The sequence below is a fragment of the Geotrypetes seraphini genome, chromosome 1 (assembly GCF_902459505.1).
Source record: "Geotrypetes seraphini chromosome 1, aGeoSer1.1, whole genome shotgun sequence".
Taxonomy (NCBI): Eukaryota; Metazoa; Chordata; class Amphibia; order Gymnophiona; family Dermophiidae; genus Geotrypetes; species Geotrypetes seraphini.
The window spans coordinates 353,548,370-353,569,109 of record NC_047084.1 but is presented as its reverse complement, the minus strand read 5'-3'; the positions used below and the strand labels follow the sequence as shown (position 1 = coordinate 353,569,109).

Sequence of the window (20,740 nt, the reverse complement as noted above, 5' to 3'; positions counted from 1 at the left end):
TCTATGGGGATTGATCACTTAATGAATACTTGTGGTCTGAGGGATATTTGGTGGATTTTTAATCCAAATGCTCGAGAATTTACTTTCTGTTCCCAAGTACATCAATCGTTTTCAAGAATAGATTATTTCCTTATATCAAATCATATAATTCATCAGGTTTTGGAAGCAAAGATTGATCCAATTATTTTAACAGATCATGCGGGCATATGGATTGAATTCCAGTTTGATAAAGAGCACTCTCAAATTCCTGTGTGGAAATTTAATAATACACTACTTGCAGATTATATTTTTATTGAAGAGATACAAAGAAAAATAGATGAATTCTTTCAAAATAATTCCTCAGATCAAATATCACTAGAAATTATCTGGGATGCCTTCAAGGTAACGCTAAGAGGTCAAATTATAGCATATTCGACTCTTCTCCATAAATTAATGAGGCTGGAGTTTTCAAATTTAGAAAATATTATTGCAACTCTTGAATCAAAATTAATAGTAAGGTGGAATCATGAAATTTTCAAAGAGCTAATGGCAGCTAAATATAAATATAACACGATAAGTAGCCAATTAGCTAGGAAAGATCTCTTCCTACAGCAAGTGGTGTGTTATGGTGGTTCAAATAAAGCAGAGAGAGTGCTTGCTAATTATCTAAAGACCAAGAAATGTAGAGAAAAGATAACTGCTATCAGAGATGAAAGGGATAAAGTATATTTTATCCCAATTTCTTTTATATTATAAAAAGTTATACTCTGATACTGGTTCTGGAAATCCAGTTAAAGGTTTGGAATTTCTGCAATCTATAATTGGCCCTAAACTGCTGGATCACATAAGAGAATCCCTTGAAGCACCTATATCTTTATCAGAGCTTCAAAAAGCATTGAGGTCGCTCAGATTTGGATCTGCCCCGGGGAATGATGGGTATATAGTTGAATTTTTTAAAGCTTTCCAAATGGTACTATTACCCCATCTATTTCAATTGTATTAGGATCAATTGATAAATGGACAAATAACTGGTACCATGGCAGAGGCTCTCACAATTGTGCTTCCAAAGCCAAATAAGGATACTTTGCTGATTGCAAATTACAGGCCAATCTCCTTAACAAATGTAGATGGGAAAATGTTAGCTAAACTTTTGGCTTTGAGGCTAGCAAAAACCCTCTCCCATATTATTGGTATGCATCAGACGGGTTTCGTTTCTCACAGGCATTCTTCAAATAACACCAGATTGGCATTTCATATCCTTAATATGGCAAAATCTATGGCTATTCCGGCCTTTTCATTATTCTTGGATGCTGAGAAGGCCTTTGATAGAGTAGAATGGTCTTTCATGTATCAAGTCATGAGTTGGTTTGGAATTGGGCCGAGTTTTATACAAATGATTAAAACTCTATATAGTTTGCTATCAGCTAGACTTTATATCAATAATGGTTTTACGGATAAATTTCTTTTAGAAAGGGGGGGTTCAGCAGGGATGCCCTTTGTCTCCTCTGCTTTTTGATATAGTCTTAGAGCCTTTATTATTGGCAATTCAGCAGGAGGAGAGGATACGGGGCATTCCATATGCTGGCTGAATATATAAAGTCTCAGCATATGCAGGTGATATTTTACTGCACTTAACTAGTCCCGAATTAACAATTCCAGTTTTGCTACAGTTGATTGGAAATTTTGGAGAGTTACCTGGATATAAGATCAACTGGAGCAAATCTGAGGTCCTACCGCTGAATGTTCACTGTCTTAAAAGTGCATTTGATCCTGATAGTTAAGGAAATGTGTGAGAAATGGAACCCAATACATCTTTCTTGGTGGGGGAGAGTTCAAACCATTAAAATGATGATTGCTCCTGTAATTTGTTATCAGATGACTATGATACCAATTTACTTTCAGATGTCTTTTTATAAAAACATCAATGTTGCTCTTTTGGATTTTTTTTATGGTTTGGGAAAACACCTAAAATTACCTTATCGTCTTTACAGCTAGTTCAATAGAAGGGAGGTGTGAATTTTCCAAAATTTTATAGTTATCACCAAGCTTATATTTTAAGACAAGGAATATATTGGGTTATTCCAGAGTTAATTGAAATTCTTCCTGATTGGCTTATACTTGAGAATCAACTTATGGCACCACTCTGTTTAATCCAAATCACTGCACTTTGCCTTTAAGATAATGCTAGACATTCATTCATTAGTAACAAAGTATTAAACTTGTTCTACTTAGAATCAAGTGATAAGGAATGTCAGCTAGATCCTCAGATGCACCACTCCACATTCAAACAACTTACATAACGTTAAGCTTGGTGTGCATATGTCTTCACAGGATCTACTCTAATAAATACTCTATTTAAATTTCTTTTCAACAGTATTTAGAATCTTTTATATTGAACATAATAAATTATTTATTCAAACTTATCTTTTCACGTTCGTGGTCTCATTTTCTTAGGGACTTTTCTGTTGCCAACATGTTTCGCTGGAGAAAGCATTTTCAAGGCTAGGTCCTTATACAAAAACAACCCTATTTTAAACCAAATACACATCACCTAGATTTTAAACCAAATACACCTCACCTAAATGGTCTTACGCTTTAAATAAAAAATGATAGGTAATACGCTTCCCTTTTCTGCAGCTGGTCTCTTGCTGGATAAGTATGAGGCCTTCTGCTTATCTGATCTGGGTCAGCGGCAGTTTATGAGACGGGTGGGTGTCTTGGGGAAGAAGGTGATTCTATCTGTTTGGATTGGAGATACTTTGCCCTCCTTTTGGGCTTGGAGGAATCGTTTGCATGCTCTGCTGCTGCTGGAGCGGAAGGATGCGTCTTATAGCTTGCGAAGAAAGCGACAATTTCTTCGGATCTGGGATTCTTACCTTTTTTCACTATCACCACGGGCTCGAAGTGACATTCTGAATTCTTTGTAACTCTCTCTGAGACCCGGGCTTGATTTCATCCTTGATGGGGCGCCAGGTATACTTCCCTTCCCCCCCTTTTTATTTTTTTTTCTCTCTCTTTCTTCTCTCTTCTTCAGTGTTGGAGTTCACTCTTCGTCTTTGGCAGTGGGTTATCTGAGTCCAAGCCTACTGCACTACAGTTATTTCTTGCTTCAGTCTAGGGGGTTTGGGTGGGGATTGTTGGATCTGATATTCTGTATCTGATTGTTCTCTTCTGTTACCCTGTTGGTTTGTCCTCTGTTATTTGAAAATAAAAATTGATTCAACATAAATCAAAAATGATAAGTTAGTAATAATTTAGTAATACTTTACCTAATCGTTGAACGCCACAATCTAGACCACTGCTTCTATGTGAATATAAAAGATTCTAAATACTGTTGAAAATAAATTTAAATAGAGTATTTATTAGAGTAGATCCGGTGAAGACATATGCACATCAAGCTTAACGTTATGTAAGTTGTTTGAACGTTGAGTGGTGCATCTGAGGATCTAGCTGACATTCCTTATCACTTGATTCTAAGTAGAACAAGTTTAATACTTTACCACTTTGTTTAAAACATATATTAAGTATTGATCTTCCAAAAATATATAAAGAGAATAAAATTTTTCATTCAACTTGGAAGGCTTTTAGGTCCCTGGATGCCACATTGCCAATTTCTATTAAGAAAACAAAGTGCCTATCCTTATGATTAAATTCTAAAATTATGATTGGGAATTCTAAAATTTTATGGAAGGATAGGTTAAAAGCTGGAATTAGAACATTAGAAGACGTATGTCCCAATAATAAATTCACATCCTTCTTCCAGTTACAACAGACATTCGGTTTATCAGGGAAGCAAAACTTTAAATGGATACAATGCAGCAGACTTTATACTATTTAATGTATAGAGTATTTTGGACTCCAGTGAGATTACAAAAAACAGGTATATTAGTAACAGAAAGAGAAACACGGATGGGATAGTACGCCTCAAAAAACCAGACGGAAATTACGTAGAATCAGATTCAGATAAAGCCGAACCACTAAATGAATACTTCTGCTCAGTCTTCACCTGCGAGGCTTCAGGGTCCGGTCTACAGTTGCAGGCAAAGCAAAGCTCGGAAGACCCTTTCAGAATTTCGAGTTTACACCAGGAGACGTCTACAGCAAACTATCAAGGTGAACAAAGCCATGGAACCGGACAATCTACACCCAAGAGTGCTCAGGGAGCTGTATGACGTCCTAGCGGAACTATTATCTGTACTCTTCAATCTCTCCCTGAGTACGGGAAGAGTCCCCTTGGACTGGAAAACAGCTAACGTCATTCCTCTGCACAAAAAGGGGTGCAGGGCAGAGGCTGCGAATTACAGACCGGTGAGTCTCACATCGATAGTGAGTAAACTCATGGAAACACTAATCAAACGCAAATTAGACACGATCCTGGACGAGGAGAATCTACGCGATCCCCATCAAAATGGTTTCACCAAGGGTAGGTCCTGCCAATCCAATCTCATCAGCTTCTTTGACTGGGTAACAAGAAAGCTGGATTTAGGAGAGTCCCTGGACGTCATGTACCTGGACTTCAGTAAAGCCTTTGATAGCGTCCCCCACCACAGGTTATTGAGCAAGATGAAATCGATGGGATTAGGTGAAACACTAACCGCATGGATCAATGATTGGCTAAGTGGTAGACTTCAGAGGGTGGTTGTTAATGGTACCCTCTCTAAAATGTCGGAGGTGACCAGTGGAGTGCCGCAGGGCTTGGTTTTGGGCCCTATCTTTTTTAACATATTCATAGGAGACCTGACCCAGGGGCTGCAAGATAAAATAACATTGTTCGCTGATGATGCCAAATTATGTAACATTGTAAGTGACAGCAATTTGTCAGACAGTATGACGCAGGACCTGCTTTTATTGGAACACTGGTCCTTGACCTGGCAGCTGTGCTTCAACGCTAAAAAATGCAAGGTCATGCACCTTGGCAACAATAATCTGTGCAGAATGTACACATTGAATGGTGAGACCTTGGCTAGAACTACAGCAGAACGAGATTTAGGGGTGATCATTAGTGAAGACATGAAACCTGCCAATCAAGTGGAGAAGGCTTCATCCAAGACTAGACAAATGCTGGGTTGTATCCGTAGAAGTTTTTTTAGTCGGAAGCCCAAGGTCCTGATGCCATTGTACAGAACCATGGTGAGACCTCATATGGAGTACTGTGTACAATTCTGGAGGCCACATTCAAGGCACTGAATGCTTCATGAGAGATGGATGCTGGATCATGCACAATTCTGTTTAGGAAGAATCAAAAAGGAAGAGAGCAAAGCAAACACAAAAAGGCCAATTAAAAAGTCACAAAAGAGTAAGCAAACCATGTAAAGTGAGCTGAAAGTTATCAAACTTGGGTTGTGTGCACAAGCCTGGAACGTGACAGGGTCATGCATTTAATCACAGTTCTCTACTAGTGGTAATTAAAAACCAGGAAGGAACTAACATACTGCAGACTCCTATGAACCAGATGCAGGCAATGTTTATTATACCAAATATTTTTTGCAGTTGAAAATACCACCTTATAACAAATCAAGAGACCTGACACGGTCCGTGTTTCGGAAAACACTCCTTCCTCAGAGGTCCATGGTTGCTAAGGTATAAAGTAAACCGCAATAAAAGGTATAAAACAGCCGTCTGTATGGTATCCTTCTCCACGACGCAAAACTAGTAAAACAAAAGCGGTCAGGTCCCTTGGTTTGTTATAAGGTGGTATTTTCAACTGCATAAAATTTTTGGTATAATAAACATTGCCTGCATCTGGTACATAGGAGTCTGCAGTTTGTTTTTTTGCTTTGGCTGGTGATACTGCAGTTTTCGTTGGATTCCTTTGTGATGAACTAACATACTACCATTTGGCAGCATTTCAAATGAGAAGTGAACAGACTAGGAAAGTGAAACTCTTGTTAAAAGGAGAAGGAAATACATTAATAAGTTCTAAGTCATGCACAGCTGATGGGTGAGATGGGGAAGGGGATGGAAAAGCATGGCAGAAATCAAAACAGAAACATAAAACATTGAGAACTCGTCCATCCTTCTATCCTCCCCCCAAACACACAGTGAAAAGAGCTTGAAATTTAGCAAAGAACATTTGAAAACTTCAGAAAATATTTTCTTTCAAAATGATGAAAAGTGCTTTTTAAAGAACACGATTCTCAAACACTGCACACTCCAATTATTACTAAAAAGTGATTTCTAAACAGCTATAGCGCCTTATAATAAGATAAAAGTTTTTAACTGAACACATGATGGCTAACAGCAGACAACTGTTTCCTTGAGCTCCATAGTAAGTTTCCCAGAGTTTGAGGGGGGGGGGGTTGCCATTTGTAAAAAGAGAAAGTAAATTCCTACACCCAAGGTTAGTCTGACTGATTCTTTTTCTGCAGCATTGGAATCAGTTTAGAGGCCCTGGAGTGATGCAGGGTTAGTATTCTGATCTAGGGCAGGGGTGTCCAACTTTTTGGCTTCCCTGGGCTGCACTGGAAGAAAAGAATTTGTCTGGGGCTGCAACAACACTAATGCTAGCTGATGAGCAAAAAAAGGTCAAGCAGGTCCCAAATTAGCAATCATAGAAGATGTATGTATCTAATAATAAACCTTCATTAAAGGGTCACTGTGGAGAGGAGCACAAAAAAAGCAGTAATACTTACCCTGACTGAGCGATCCTCCATGTGCGCTGCTGACAGTGGAAGCCTGGTTCTCCCATTCACTTCTGTTACAGCTACAGTGAGCCTCTTCAGAGGCAAGCCTCATCAGAACGGGGATGCTGAAGCAGCTGTCAGCGGCACATGTGGAGGATCACTCAGTCAGGGTAAGTATTATTGCTTTTTTGGGTTCCTCTCCACAGTGTCCCTTTAAAATTGTTTTTGATATTTTTTTACTTATTTTTTTAAAAAGTAATGTCTCCTTTAAAAACAGATATAACATACATAACTGAGGTTCAAGCCAATTGGCAATTTCATGTTATTAAAAATTACCTTTCCTTCTCAGTCTGCAGCCATCCAAAATATGGAAATTCAACCACCCATCCTCCTGTTTCTTTCAGTCTTAGCTCCAATGCCAGAAAATGTACTTGCTGCTTTTGGCTTTCCTTGAACTGGGAAATTTTTAATTACCGTATTTTTCGACCCATAAGACATACTTTTTCCACCTCCCCCAAAAAGGGGTGTGTCTTATGGACCAAATACACTGCATACCCCCCCGGTACCTTTTTTAGTGGCCATGGTCCAGCGCGGTCTTAGAAGAGCGACGCACAATGTAGGAGCGTGACCTTTGCGCTTCCTGTCTGGTCGCGCCGCTCTGTGATGGCTACAGTCCTGTGTTGAGTGGGTCCTCACTTGTCACATATTAATTGCATATAGCAGGGGGTCCAAAAATCAGATTCAGTCACTTCCATTGCCCTCCCTAGCTCACTCATAATTTATTAAGATTTGAAGAGGGTATGAAAGCTGAGTTTAGAGAGCCTTGGTGAACCTAACACCCAATAAAGTGCAAAAAAGTAATTTATAATAAAAAAATCTCCTGCAGCTGATTGTGATTTGTGATGGGGCAGTTCCTCAGGTGAGGGGTAGATTTTTTCAGTGAGATTAAGATTTTTTTTTACAAATTTGTAAATAACAGCAGCCTATGAGATATTCAATAACACTAGAGCCATCATCATGTTGTCCCTCAGCATTTTAATGAATATCTTATTGAAAAAAAATCTACGCCTCACCTTTAGAAGTGCCCTATCACAAATCACAACCAGCTGCAGGAAATTTTTATTATAAATGATTTTTTTGCCCTTTACTGGGTGTTAGGTTTACCAAAGCTCTCCAAACTCAGCTCTCACATCCTCTTCGAATCTTAATAAATTACCCCGGCCTGAGTAATAGGCCACACACCACAGGCTGTACTTGCACAATACAGGCAATCTCCGGGTTAAGAACGGGTTCTGTTTTTTAAACCATTCTTAAGTTAAATTTGCATGTAATTTGGATCCTAGTATTCTTCCCACCTTTTCCAGCTCTTTGAGGCCCCTCTTGCATCCTTTTCCATCCATCCCATGTTTCCTCTCCACCATCACATCCAACAATACTCCCTCTAATCTCTCTCTTCCCCATGCATTTGTACCTCACTCCTCTCCCACCACCATGTCCAATAATTCGCTTTCCCTTCCTATGCCCAACAATTCTTCTCTTTCTTCAGCTCCCCATGTGCACCATCTCTCTTTCCCAAACTCAGACACCCAATTTTTCCTTTCTATTCCCTCCCTCCATTCTTCCATCCTATGACTCATGCTCCCCTCCCTCCTTTCCTTCATTCTGTGTCCCAAGTTCATGCCCCCTCCCTCCTTCCTTCCATCATGTCTAAAATTTGTGCTCCCTCCCTCTCAAGTCCCACCACGCCCCTCTCCCTCCCTCCATTCTGTGCTTCAAGTACATGCCTCCCTCCGGCGGGTATTTACCTTCTGGCCAGCTCCCTCCTCCTCACTGCCATAGTCATTTCTGTGCACAAAGCCACAGGTGGCAGCTCCTAAGCATATCCTGCGGCTGAGCCAGAAGCCTTCCCTATGATGCTCGTAGCTTTGTGCAGAGAAACAATTGTGGCAGGGAGGAAGAGGGAGCCAGCCAGAAGGTAAACATCCAGGGGCGGCAATGAGCAAAACACCACATCGCCCTCAAGCCAAGCTACACGAAACACCTTGCCGCGATGCATGCGGCCTGCGGGCTGGACACCCCTGATCTAGGGAGTCATCTGTGCTGAGGTCTCCTTGAATTCCAGTAGAACTCTTCCATTATCACCATCTTCAGCATCGATTGTTAATGAGAGAGCCATGGTTTCCCCTGTACTGGCTAATGATATCTGAGCACCCAAAAGATTGTCATTTATGAGTGATGTGAGAGAATGATCTTCTCAGAATATGGAAGGACTAGCTTCAAAACAACAGTCTTTAAGTTAAGTGGAGACTGATAATAACTGAGGAGTCTGAGCTGCTTGGAGGTAGAAGGCCTTTTAGAGAATGAGGAAGGAGGTGAGTTAGTTGCAATTGCCAATGCAACTGTAGTCTCGGTTCCCCCATTAATCCAGTTTCATATGAAGGAGTTCAACCACAGTACAACTAGCAGTGAAATGGTCACAACTAATCCATATCATTACATGAATCCCAGATTCCATATATCGCGCTGAAAGTTGCTCCTTGACTTTTGGGCACACATCCAAGATGTGCATACAACTGAATTGATTAGCGAGCCCTGAAGTAGAATAATTGGGCACCAACCAACTAATTATTGCAGTTAATTGGCTTTGATTGGCAGTTGCATATGCATCTTGCTGCACACTATTCAAGAAAAGATCCATCTGCAACTTTTATAGGACGTATCTGAAAATGGGGACTGGTCAGAGGCACATCAGTGGTGTTCCTAAATGTTGCATGCAGAAGTATAAGATTAGGTTGATCCATGCCTAAAGCAGGTGCTGACATTTAAGTTCCATGCTTCAGCATGATTCTATAAAGCATACACACACTTTAGAGCACAGGTGTCAAAGTCGGTCCTCGAGGGCCGGAATCCAGTCGGGTTTTCAGGATTTCCCCAATGAATATGCATGAGATCTATGTGCATGCACTGCTTTCAATGCATATTCATTGGGGAAATCCTGAAAACCCGACTGGATTACGGCCCTCGAGGAGGGACTTTGACACCCCTGCTTTAGAGAATCATACTTAGTGCCATTTTTTTGGTGCAGAATTTTGAGCGCCACTTATTGAATTCCTTCCTAAGGGTGAAAAATGAAACTGACTCTGCTCAAAAAAGACAGTGATGCTTAGGCTGCAAACCTGACCAAGCAGAAACAGAATACCCGTAGCTGATGGTCAACAGTGTGGCAGCTGATTAGCTTGCATTGGATATCTGGTACAAAATGCAATAATTGGTTAACACACACACTAATAGATGAACAGGCAATGAAGACCATCTTCCACTTATGGGTTCTACTCATGCATACTTCAAGAAAAGATTGAAATAAGAAAGATTTTTTCCCCCACACTTACCCCTTTTGTTCTCTATATAATACCTCCACCCCCCCCCCCCCCACTGGTCATAGCAAAAACACAATGAAGCAAGTTATCACAATTTTGGAAGCCTGTAGACTGTTGCGTGGGTTGCTGCCTCTTAGGGACTACAGGGATTTGCGTAGCTGCTCGGAGCTGGATCTGGAGGTGAGTTTGAAGGCCTGGAATGTTGGGGATCGGAAAAAATGGATTCCTTCGTTGATCTCCGGGGCCTGCTTTCAGGAATGTCATTTTAGAGTAATTTATTGAGCTTATTTTACCCAATCACAGTTGTTGTGGATGGGTCATATTGATACAGCACAGTGTGGGAAATATCACATGAGTCATAATTTCTTTCATGCAATGCGGGGGGGGGGGTGTTCTAATCGGGAAATTTTGGGTGGCGAACTTCTTAACTACTTTGTTTCATAAGCCTTTCGGGGTGCGGCCTCAGCTATTTCTCTTGGATAGGGTGCACTTTTTGACTTTTAGCAGTGGCAAGAAGTTATTTATCCGTAAGGCTCTCTTAGTGGGCCGCTGATGCATCATGCAAGATTGGATCACCCCTGATCCTCCCTCATATTGGGAATGGAGGAATAAGCTGCATGAATTGTTTCTTCTTTAGATTTGGGGGGCCCATGCCAATTTTTGGAGTGGAAAAAGTTCCAGGGGATTTGGGGACTGTATCTTGACTCATTGTTGCCCCAAGGCCCATGGTCTGGCTTTATCTTTGTGTTAGAAGCAGGTTACTCTCTGCTACATATCGGGGGGAGGGGGGCTGGTTGGGGAGCTTTGTTCTTTAGTGATATCTGGTGGAATAAGGAACCAATTCCTGGGCATCAGAAAGTGTATAGGTTGGGGGTTGGAGGGGTATACTGGGGAGGCTCCCTTCTAGATTTTCTACAGGGATCTATTATTGGCTAAATGGTTGCTTTGCATAGTTTTGTGGGGATGTTTTCCATATCCTTGTTGTTCTCCCAATTATATATTGTTAGCTCCTGGTTAAGCTGGATCTTACTCTGTTTTTTGGTTTTGTTTCTCATCCACAATTCAAGCCGGCTTTGACCTTACTATCTGATGTTGATGGAAGGGGGAGGTTTGGGGGAAGAGGAAATATTTTTTGTTATTATGGACAAAATTTGATGAATTGGACTTTGTTGATTTTCTGATTGTACTTGTTTCTATTTGCTGGCAGTGTTTCTTCTTTATGTAGTACTTTTGTTCTTTGGCTGCTCTGTTGTCATCAATAAAATTGTTTATATAAAGACAATGAAGCAAACTTACCTGTAAGTGTATGGCCCTATTTCCTTAACTATGGGTGTTTCTCCTGCCAACACTTCCATTGGATTAGTCACATTGAAAAAGTAGAACTGCAAGTATATGGGTGGAGGAGGGTTTTCCCAAAGTTGAAAAGTCTCTGTAGCATTCTTTAATACAGTTTCCTAGAAATAACAAAAAATAGTTTTCTTTTACACCTTACACAACTTCAAGTGTTTATTTTTATAAAGTAGAAAAAACTGAAATTCAAATATTCTTAAAATGGCAAGAACTACTAAATGTTTAGGGATTGAAATTAACTTTAAAATGCACAGCTCCTAAACTTAGGCTTCTAACTGACAAATCCTCTATAATAAAACCCTTACCCGCGCATGCGCAGTTGAAACGGCATGATCCCTGCCACCGTGATTTCTGCTTCCATGCTGTGTTCCATTTGCGGCACGTGGCGGCTTGCGGCACGTGCGACAGCTTGCGGCGCGTGCAGCGATTTCAGCGGCGGTGGCAGTTTGACTCCTGCACTGCCGCTGCTGGGACGCCTCTTCTCACCCCCCAGTCCAGCAAACGCAGCAGCCGTGGGGCATTTGCTAGGTCGGCCCACTTCGATAATGTGAGGTGGGCCGGCCTAGCAAAAGCCCCGAGGCTGCCTGGGCTAGTGGATGCAGGACAGGGGGAGAAGGGGTACTACTGGACAGGGGGATCAGGTAAGGAGTGCTGCTGGACAGGGGGGGAAGTAAAAGGAAGGGAGAAGGCCTAATGCTGGACAGGGGAGAGGTAAAAGGAAGGGAGAAGGCCTACTGCTGGACAGAGGGGAGGTAAAACGAAGAGAGAAGGGCTGCTGCTGGACAGGGGAAGCAGTGAAGGGGTGCTGTTGGACAGGGGGGAGGTAAAATGAAGGGAGAAGGGCTAGTGCTGGACAGGGGGAGCAGTTAATGGGTGGTGGTGGACAGCCAAGGAAAGAGAGAGACAGAAAGAAAGACAGACAGCGGCCAAGGAGAGAGACAGAAAGAAAGATACACATATCTATTCTAGCACCCGTTAATGTAACGGGCTTAAAGACTAGTTCTATATATTTTGCCTAAAGTTAGGCTGAATGGATGTCAATAATTGGTACTTAACACCTTATAATTGCTGTTAATTGGATTTAAACTTCTTTCTCTGAATCAGCGGTTTCAGTATCCGTGGATTCAGTTATTTGCGATTTTCTGGCTATTTTTAAGCCGTCCAAGCCTCCCCAGAACCTTACCTGGTGGTCTAGCGGTGAAGCAGGACAGGAGCGGACCCCAAACCAATTTAAATAAATGACTATGCCCCAACATGTCAGCTTTCATTTTTTCATACTTATAGCTGGATAGCTGGAGCATAAATTCGCCCACCAAAAAGGAAAATTAAGGCAATCATAATTTTTCCAATTACGAGTTACCATCTGCATGACTATCTCGGTCATAATTAGAAAAAGCCGGCATTTATAGCGGTCCATGGGGAGGCTTAATATGCAATAATGTACCTCATAAGTCAATGGATTTGATGATTCCAGTATGGTATTAATCTGTCCCCATATATAGGCCAGGGTAGTCTTCACATTTGCCTGTTTTTGCTACAAGGTATTACAAGGTCTAGTACCAGTATATCTTGTTGACCGAGTCTAGTTTAACTCAAGACACTCTTTGCATAAATCAACTGTGTTTGGTTTTCCTACCATAAGAGGTAGTCTTTATAAAAGTTATCTTCATCAGTTGCTATCCCTTCAAGCTGCAAACTGGGAAAGAGGCTTAGGGCCTTTGTTGTTTAATGCAAGCTTATTGAGAAATTTTTATATATGTTAACTATCTTCCTGAATAAGGTTATGTAATTCACTGTTGTACAGGTTTTTTTTTTCTGAATTGTAAGCTGCATTGAACTTTATGCACATTCTCTCTCTCTCTTCTTTCCCTTCAGTATCCTAGGACTTGATCAAGTCAAAAAGTAGCTGAAAGATAATTAAACTTAGGTACATGGTCAGTTTGGGTTACCCAGAGTTGATATACAAGGTACCCACTCAGCATCTGATCATTATGAGACAGACCCCCCCAACTAGACCATTAAAATAGTTCTGCTTTATATAAAAAGATTACCAAAAAGTATATATAGCTATCCCTATGGTGAAAGGCCTCTCATAGTGTGTTTCATGAAACCGTTACTACTATCAGCCCAACAGAAAACTGGCTAAACTAAATAAATGTGAAACAAGAAAGGCTAGCTCAGAACCAGTCTTCAAGATGAAATACAAATTAATGCAAAGCTTCCCTTCTAGACGAACACTGAATTAAGAACAGCACCCTCAACTATGGGAGCTGCTCACATGAGCAGTGCTACAGCTGTAAAATGTCCAACAATGTGATTCAATTGTTTTATACAAAACAGCTAAACTTGAATGGAATCCCTTGTTGATGTAATTTCTGCCTGGCATAAAAATTCAGTGAGCTGTGAAAGAATAGAGAGAGAGAAGCTCAAAACCTGTAGTCTCTACAACCATTTATGTTTGCAACAGTACTTTTACAAAATGTTTTTAAAAAGGTAGATCTTGCACTGAAATACTAAAGAGCACTGGTTCTCAAAGGAGATCTGGAGGGATCTCAGACGATCACAGCTGATTAGTCTGAGCCCCACCTCTTCAACGACCACTTCCCCACAATACTGAAGTACCGGTAATCCTGTTTCTGGACTAAAACGTAACAACTCTGAAATAAAACACCTGCCACGTGTAGATAACCTGGTCAATTTTTATTTCAACTAATTTTATTTATTTAAAAATTTTTTATATCATGCATTCTCTCCAAGTCTAGACAGCTAGCAAAACACATGCATAACAAAAACCAAACAACATTAACCACTGTGCTGTAAAATAATTTCTATCATAAGTGAAGAGCCTGATTGCTGTGCAGGGCCAGGAAACCATTTCAAGGGCAGCACTGCAAACAGGGAAGCAAAAGCTGGTGATGATCAGGATGGAAGAGGAACGCATGAGAATAACCAAAGGAAGGCTGGGGGGAGGGGGGCACATGAGAGACATTGATAGGAGGAAGGCTGGAGGGAGAGCATGGGTGAAGGCTGGAAGGGGGCATACGAGTGGCTGGTGGGGGGGGCATGAGAAAGTAACTGGGTTAGGGTTGGGATGGGTGCATGAGAGAGAAAGAGAGAGATTGGGTTAAGGATAGAGAGGGGCATGAGAGATTAAGTGAGACCCAGGCCATGATGATATGTTGAATAAAGAGGCAGCCTCTTTACTTCGCCTATCAAGGCAGTGCTGTCACACAGTATGCTCTAGGAAGGGAGACTGCTTTCTCTGCCAGTGAATTGCAAAGCACCTTGAGGAACCAATTTAATAGTTTCTTTGCACAGAGACATAGAATAAGAAAACAGCTTTACTAAATTAGTTTCTGAAAGAGCTACTGCTGATTTGGCAGGGATTCCCATCCCTCTTCTACCATTCTTCACTCCCACTCCCCTCAACAAGAAAAAATTAAAATTCACTGCAGACAATGTTGGAGGAGTGGGGAAGGAGAAGCGACAGAGGTCTCAGATGTTGGCTCCTAAGCTTTTGGGCTGGCTCCTAGATTTAATTAAAGTTTGTCAAGCACTGCTATAAAATACTGAGTAGAACAGAACAGGTAGATGTGATCACTTGTTCAGTCTTCAAAAATACTAAGACTAGGGAGGCATGTAATGAAGCTACTAAGTAGAAAATTTAAAACAAACCTGAGAAAATATTTCTTCACTCAATGTGTAATTAAACTCCAGAATTCTTTGTCAGAGAACCTGGTGAAAGCAGTTAGCTTAGCAGGGTTAAAAAAAAGGTTTGGATAATTTCTTAAAAGTTAAGTCCATAAGTCACTATTAAAATGGATGTGAGAAATCCAATGCTTATTTAAGAATATAAAATTGCCATACTGGGACAGACTGAAGGTCCATCAAGCCTAGTATCTCATTTCCAACAGTGGCCAAAACAAGGCCCAATTACCCAGCTAGATCCCAAGCATTATTTTATGCTGCTTATTCTAGGAATAAGCAGTGGATTTTCCCCAAGCCAACTAAATAATGGCCTATGGACTTCTCTTTTAGGAATGTATCTAAACCCTTTTTAACCCTAAGCTAACTGATTTCACCACATTCTCTGGCAATGAATTCCAGAGTTTAATTACACATTTTTTGTGAAGAAATATTTTCTCTGATTTGTTTTAAATCTACTACTTAGTAGCTTCATTGCAAGCCCCCAAGTCCTAGTATTTTTGAAAAGAGTAAACAAGCAATTCACAACTACTCTTTTCACTCCACGCAGGCAGTATTTTATAGACCTCTATCATATCACCCCTGAGGTGTTTCTTCACCAAGCTGAAAGCCCTAGCCGCTTTAGCCTTTCCTCATAGGGAAGTCGTCCTATCCCTTTTAGCATTTTCGCTACCCTTCACTGTACCTTTTCTATTTCTGCTATATCTTTTTTGAGATACAGTAACCAGAATTGCACACAATATTCAAGATGCAGCTGTACCATAGAGCAATACAAGGGCATTATAACATTTTCATCCTTGTTTTCCATTCCTTTCCTGATAATTCCTAACATTCTATTTGCTTTCTTAGCCACTGCCACACATTAAGCTAATGACACCTAGATCCTTTTCCTGGGCAGTGACTCCCAACACAGAACCCAGCATCACATAGCTATAGTTCAGGTTCCTCTTTCCCACATGCATCACTTTGCACTGGCTTACAGTAAACATCTGCCATTTTGATGCCCAATTTCCCAAGGTCCTCTTGCAATTTCTCACAATCCTCTTGCGATTTAACAACTTTGTGTCATCAGCATATTTAATTATCCACTAGCTATTTAAATCTCTAGATTATTGATAAATAAGTTAAAAAGCAGCGGTTCCAGCACAGACTCCTGGGGAACACTACTATTTATCCTTCTCCATTGAGAATATTGACCATTTAAACCTACTCTATGCTTTCCATCTTTCAACTAGTTCTTAATCCATAATAGGACATTACCTCTTATCCCATGACTTTCTAATTTCCTCAGGGAGTCTTTCATAAGGTACTTTGTCAAACACCTTTTTAAAATCCAATTACACAATATCAACCGGCTCACCTTTATCCACGTGTTCATTTACCCCTTCAAAGAAATGCAGTAGATTCGTAAAGCAAGATTTCCCTTAACTAATCCATATTGGCTTTCTCTCATTAATCCATGCTTATGTACACGATCGAGTCACATCATTATGACACCTGCTAATACCCAGAATAACTGGCTCTGGCAGCTTGGACAGCATCTCTTACTTGGACAAGTGGAATATAACAGATATTAATTTAAACACTACATTAAAATAACCTGATTGCCCTATGATATTGAGTTTTTGGAAATCAATTTGGGATCATATTAATAATATTTTAGAAACTGAGATCCCTTTGTCTTATGAAGGAAGTAGTGATTTGCGGTACTATATAATATGTTAAAGATCCCCTAGACAAATTTAAAAGACGTCTTTTTTGATTATGACGAGTAAAGCTATACAATTGATCACACGAAATTGGAAGAACTAGGATCAACTTAATTTCACATTCTGGTGGGCAAATTTGTGTTTAATCTATAAATATGAGAAAATGAATGCAGATTTGACGGGAAATATGAAAAAATTCAAATTAATATGGGGCCCATTGATGTAGAATCATTATAGTTTCTTTTTCTTGACATATTTTTGCATATCCAGAGATAGGGGAGGGTGGGAATTTGAGGGTTCTGAATCACAGTTTCTGTATGATTATAAATGGTTAATATATTTTAGATATAGGGGATTTATTATATAGTTCTAAGAACCACAGATAATTTGTTTAATAATGCAAGGAAGGAGGGAGGGATATTATTTTGTTCAAATCTTGGGATGATATTAAATGTTGATTAATATGTATCGAAAGGGTTAAAATAAATAAACAATTTATATCTGAATTGGGTTGGGGAAAATAAATGTATTGTAACATTTATTTGTTTGATTATAGTGCTATTTTGAAGATAATTATATGTATAATTTCAAAGCACTGTTTTAGAATGGAAAATGAATAAAGATTTATTAAAAAAAAACAAACACCTGATTTTTTAATGAGCGAGCAGAGTGAATGAAGAGTGGTGATAGGAGAAAACTGGTGCCATTTTTGGAATCAGCAGGTCAAATATACCCAGAAACAGGTCTAACATTTGAGGCACCAAAATGAGTGTTGACCAGTATAATTAGGGTGTTAATCTCAATCTCAACACAATATGAAAATATAGGACATAGGTGTGTTACAAGTTAAAAATGAGAACAGTATATATCCAAGATACTCCAACTTTTGATAATGGATGGTAAATGGTTATGCTTTAAAGCTATAACTTCTTTCATATTTTCTATAAGCACATAAAGTGTTCCACCATTTGTGATTATTTTTATAATGATTATTTTTCCAATAAAGAGCAATGATATTCACGTCAAAGCTATCATAAGGTCAAATAATTTGGAATAGGTGGGATTAATAACAATATAGGGGTTAGATGATTTAAGTATACTGCTAATAGTTTCATACGTTATAGGATCAGATATAGAAAATATCATATACTTGAATATAAGTCAATCAGAATATAAGTCAAGACCCCCATTTCCCCCCCCAAAAGGAGTAAAAATGGTTGACTTGAATATAAATTGGGCGGCTTAATATTCAAGTGCCCTGCCCTGCCAAGACCTAGCGCCCAATCCCTCCCCTGTCAGGCTCTGCACCCAGCCCCCTTCCCTCCCTCCTGTCAAGCTCTGCACCCAGCTCCCTCTTTGTCATTGTGCACAGTCCCCTTCCCTTTCCACCCTTGTCCTCCCCTCCCTGCTCTGTCCATTGTACCTCCTCTGCCACTGGAATCCCTGGTGGTCCAGAGGTGTAGTGGGTAGGAGCAAGCTTTCCGTGCTCCTTACCCGCTGCTAACCCGGTCGGTCGCTGTCACAAGTTCCGGCTTCAGCCACTGAGTGGTACTGAGCAGAAGAGCGCTTTGGCACTACTGCTCAGCACTGAGCGGCTTTAATAATGGAGAGATTAGCAGAAAGTATTCACAATAATATGGCCATTACCGGAATTGTAATTGGAGGCATAGAAACTAAGCTATTACTTTTTATAGATGATGTCTTACTCACCATAGGGCGGGCACCAACATGACTCCATACTGGAGATTTTAACCACCCTGACAGATTTTAAGAGGGTATCAGAATTCCAGATTAACCTGAATAAATCTGTTATTTTTTAATTTAACGATGAGTCTGGAGGATAAACAATGGCTCCAAGGCTGCTATTCCTTTTGCTGGGCGGCAAAAGCTAAGAAGTGGGATAGGCACATGGGATCTCTGAGAGAGGAAGAGATAACGAGTACTATGGATGGGCAGACTAGATGGGCCATTTGGCCTTTATCTGCTATCATGTTTCAATGTTTCTAAGTACTTAAGGATCCAGCTTCCATCGAGTGGGAACTGTGGCAAATCTTGGATAAGTGCGAGCATCAACAGATGTCCTGGTTGGGAAGAGTTCATGCAGTCAAAATGTTGTACTGTCCAAGCTTATCTATCTTTTTGCAGCTTTGCTGTTTTCCCTATTGGGAGGGGTTGTTTTGATCCTTACACCTCTTCGCATATCTTCCCTTCCGGCACCCCCCACTGGCGGCTCAGGGCCTTCACGCATGCGCAGACAGCAAAGTAATATCACTCATACACGTGAAGCCATCGCGTTGACGTCCACACACTTCTGGATGCCTTGAGCCGCAGCTATTACACTTAGTGTACCGTGGCTTGACAAAGTTTGCGAGGCACTGGTCTAAGGAGATCAGTTCCCATTCCTGGAGGAACTCTTGACACCTGGCCCCCAATATGAAACACAGTTAAGGACCTAGCGTCAATAGGACTTCTTGGAGGCAGGGCTGATGTGAGAACCCGAAGCCTGCTGGCATCTGGGGTTTTGTTTGTTTTATAATTTATATTCCGCACATCCTACAATTCTATGCGGATTACAAATTATTCAGGTACTCAAGCATTATTCCCTAACCATCCTAGCGGGCTCACACTCTTATCTAATCTACCTGGGGCAATGGGGAGTAAGTGACTTGCCCAAGGTCACATGGAGCAGTGCAGGATTTGAATCAACAACCTCAGGGTACCAAGGCTGTAGCTCTAACCACTGCACCCATGCTATAGCATTGTCTATAGTTCTCTCGGCGCCCCTAAACCACAGAATCATTTATAAAATAGCTTTACTCACACATAAAATACTAATAAATAAAGCTCCCATATTTTTAGAAAGATATCTAATACCATACTCTCCCATAAAATCCTTAAGATCTGAAGATAAAGCTCTGCTAGTAGTGCCTTCCTTAAAAGTTATATATTCTAGGAGAGATATGATTTTTTCGGCCACAGCCCCACAAATCTGGAATTCATTGCCATTTAATATAAGAGAAGAAAAAGCACTGAGCAAGTTTAAAAGTCTTCTAAAGAGCTGGCTATTCAAGGACGCTTTCCAATAGATATGTTATAACCTATAATTTCAGGAAGACGATCTAATAGAATTAAGTGGGTACCTGTTCCCCAACCTTCTGTGTCTTGACCCTCCCCTGGTTTTATCTTTGCTTTTATTTTTTTTTAGAATTGTATCTATGTCAATTGCTGTCAACTGCTTCCCTCCTTAAATGTATTAATGTATTAGTAGTGAATGTTATGTTTGTCGGTTTTTAAAATTTTATTCAATTTTTGAACTTATGTAAATCGCATTGGATTTGGACTATGCGAAGTAATCAAAGAAATGAAATAAACTTGAAACTTGACTAAACCTACGTGATGGAAAAAAAAGTACTACGACTGCCTCCAGGGGCACGTTGAGACTTGTTATCTGGGAAAGGCTTAGGGTAGCAGTCTGCTATACTCACCATAAGCTCATCCAGCCCCTTTCAAAAAAACATTTGTCCTTTGAAAGGGAGCCTACTTAGAGTCGCCTTAGAGGCTGAATCTCCAGCCCAGCACCCTTACGAGGTCATATAAGGCATCTGCCACATAATTTACCCCTCGAGCACTAGCTGGGTGTAGGCATCCACTTCTGTTGAAGGATCCCAGTGCAATCTCATGCACATGCTACAAACGAGGCAGCACAGCAGCCTTAATACCTGAAAAAGCCACTTCAAATAGCTTCCTCAAGACCATATCTACCCTGCGATCTTGGGAATCTCTGAGCATCACTCCTCCTTCACTAGAGAGGGCTGTGTGCTTGGTAACCTATGCCACTGCCAAATCCACCTTCGGCTGCTCAAATAGCTGCTGAAATTCTGGCACCAAAGGATAAAGCTTAAACACAGGTTTAGAGAATCTAAAGGAACCCTCTGGAGTCTCCCACTGATCAGTAACCAGAGCCCTGAGATCCAGATGTGCCAGAAAAAGGCTGTCT

The 20,740-nt window shown here is 40.6% G+C and overlaps 1 protein-coding gene across 1 annotated transcript in view; it reads right to left on the bottom strand.

Moving 5' to 3' along the window:
• Positions 1-20,740, bottom strand: part of SCARB2 (scavenger receptor class B member 2) — a 118,069-nt gene that overhangs the window by 95,632 nt on the left and 1,697 nt on the right. Inside the window, exon 2 of the mRNA XM_033914397.1 lies at positions 11,276-11,433. Within this exon, the coding sequence (XP_033770288.1) occupies positions 11,276-11,433 (158 nt within the window). The remainder of the gene's footprint in view (positions 1-11,275; positions 11,434-20,740) is intronic.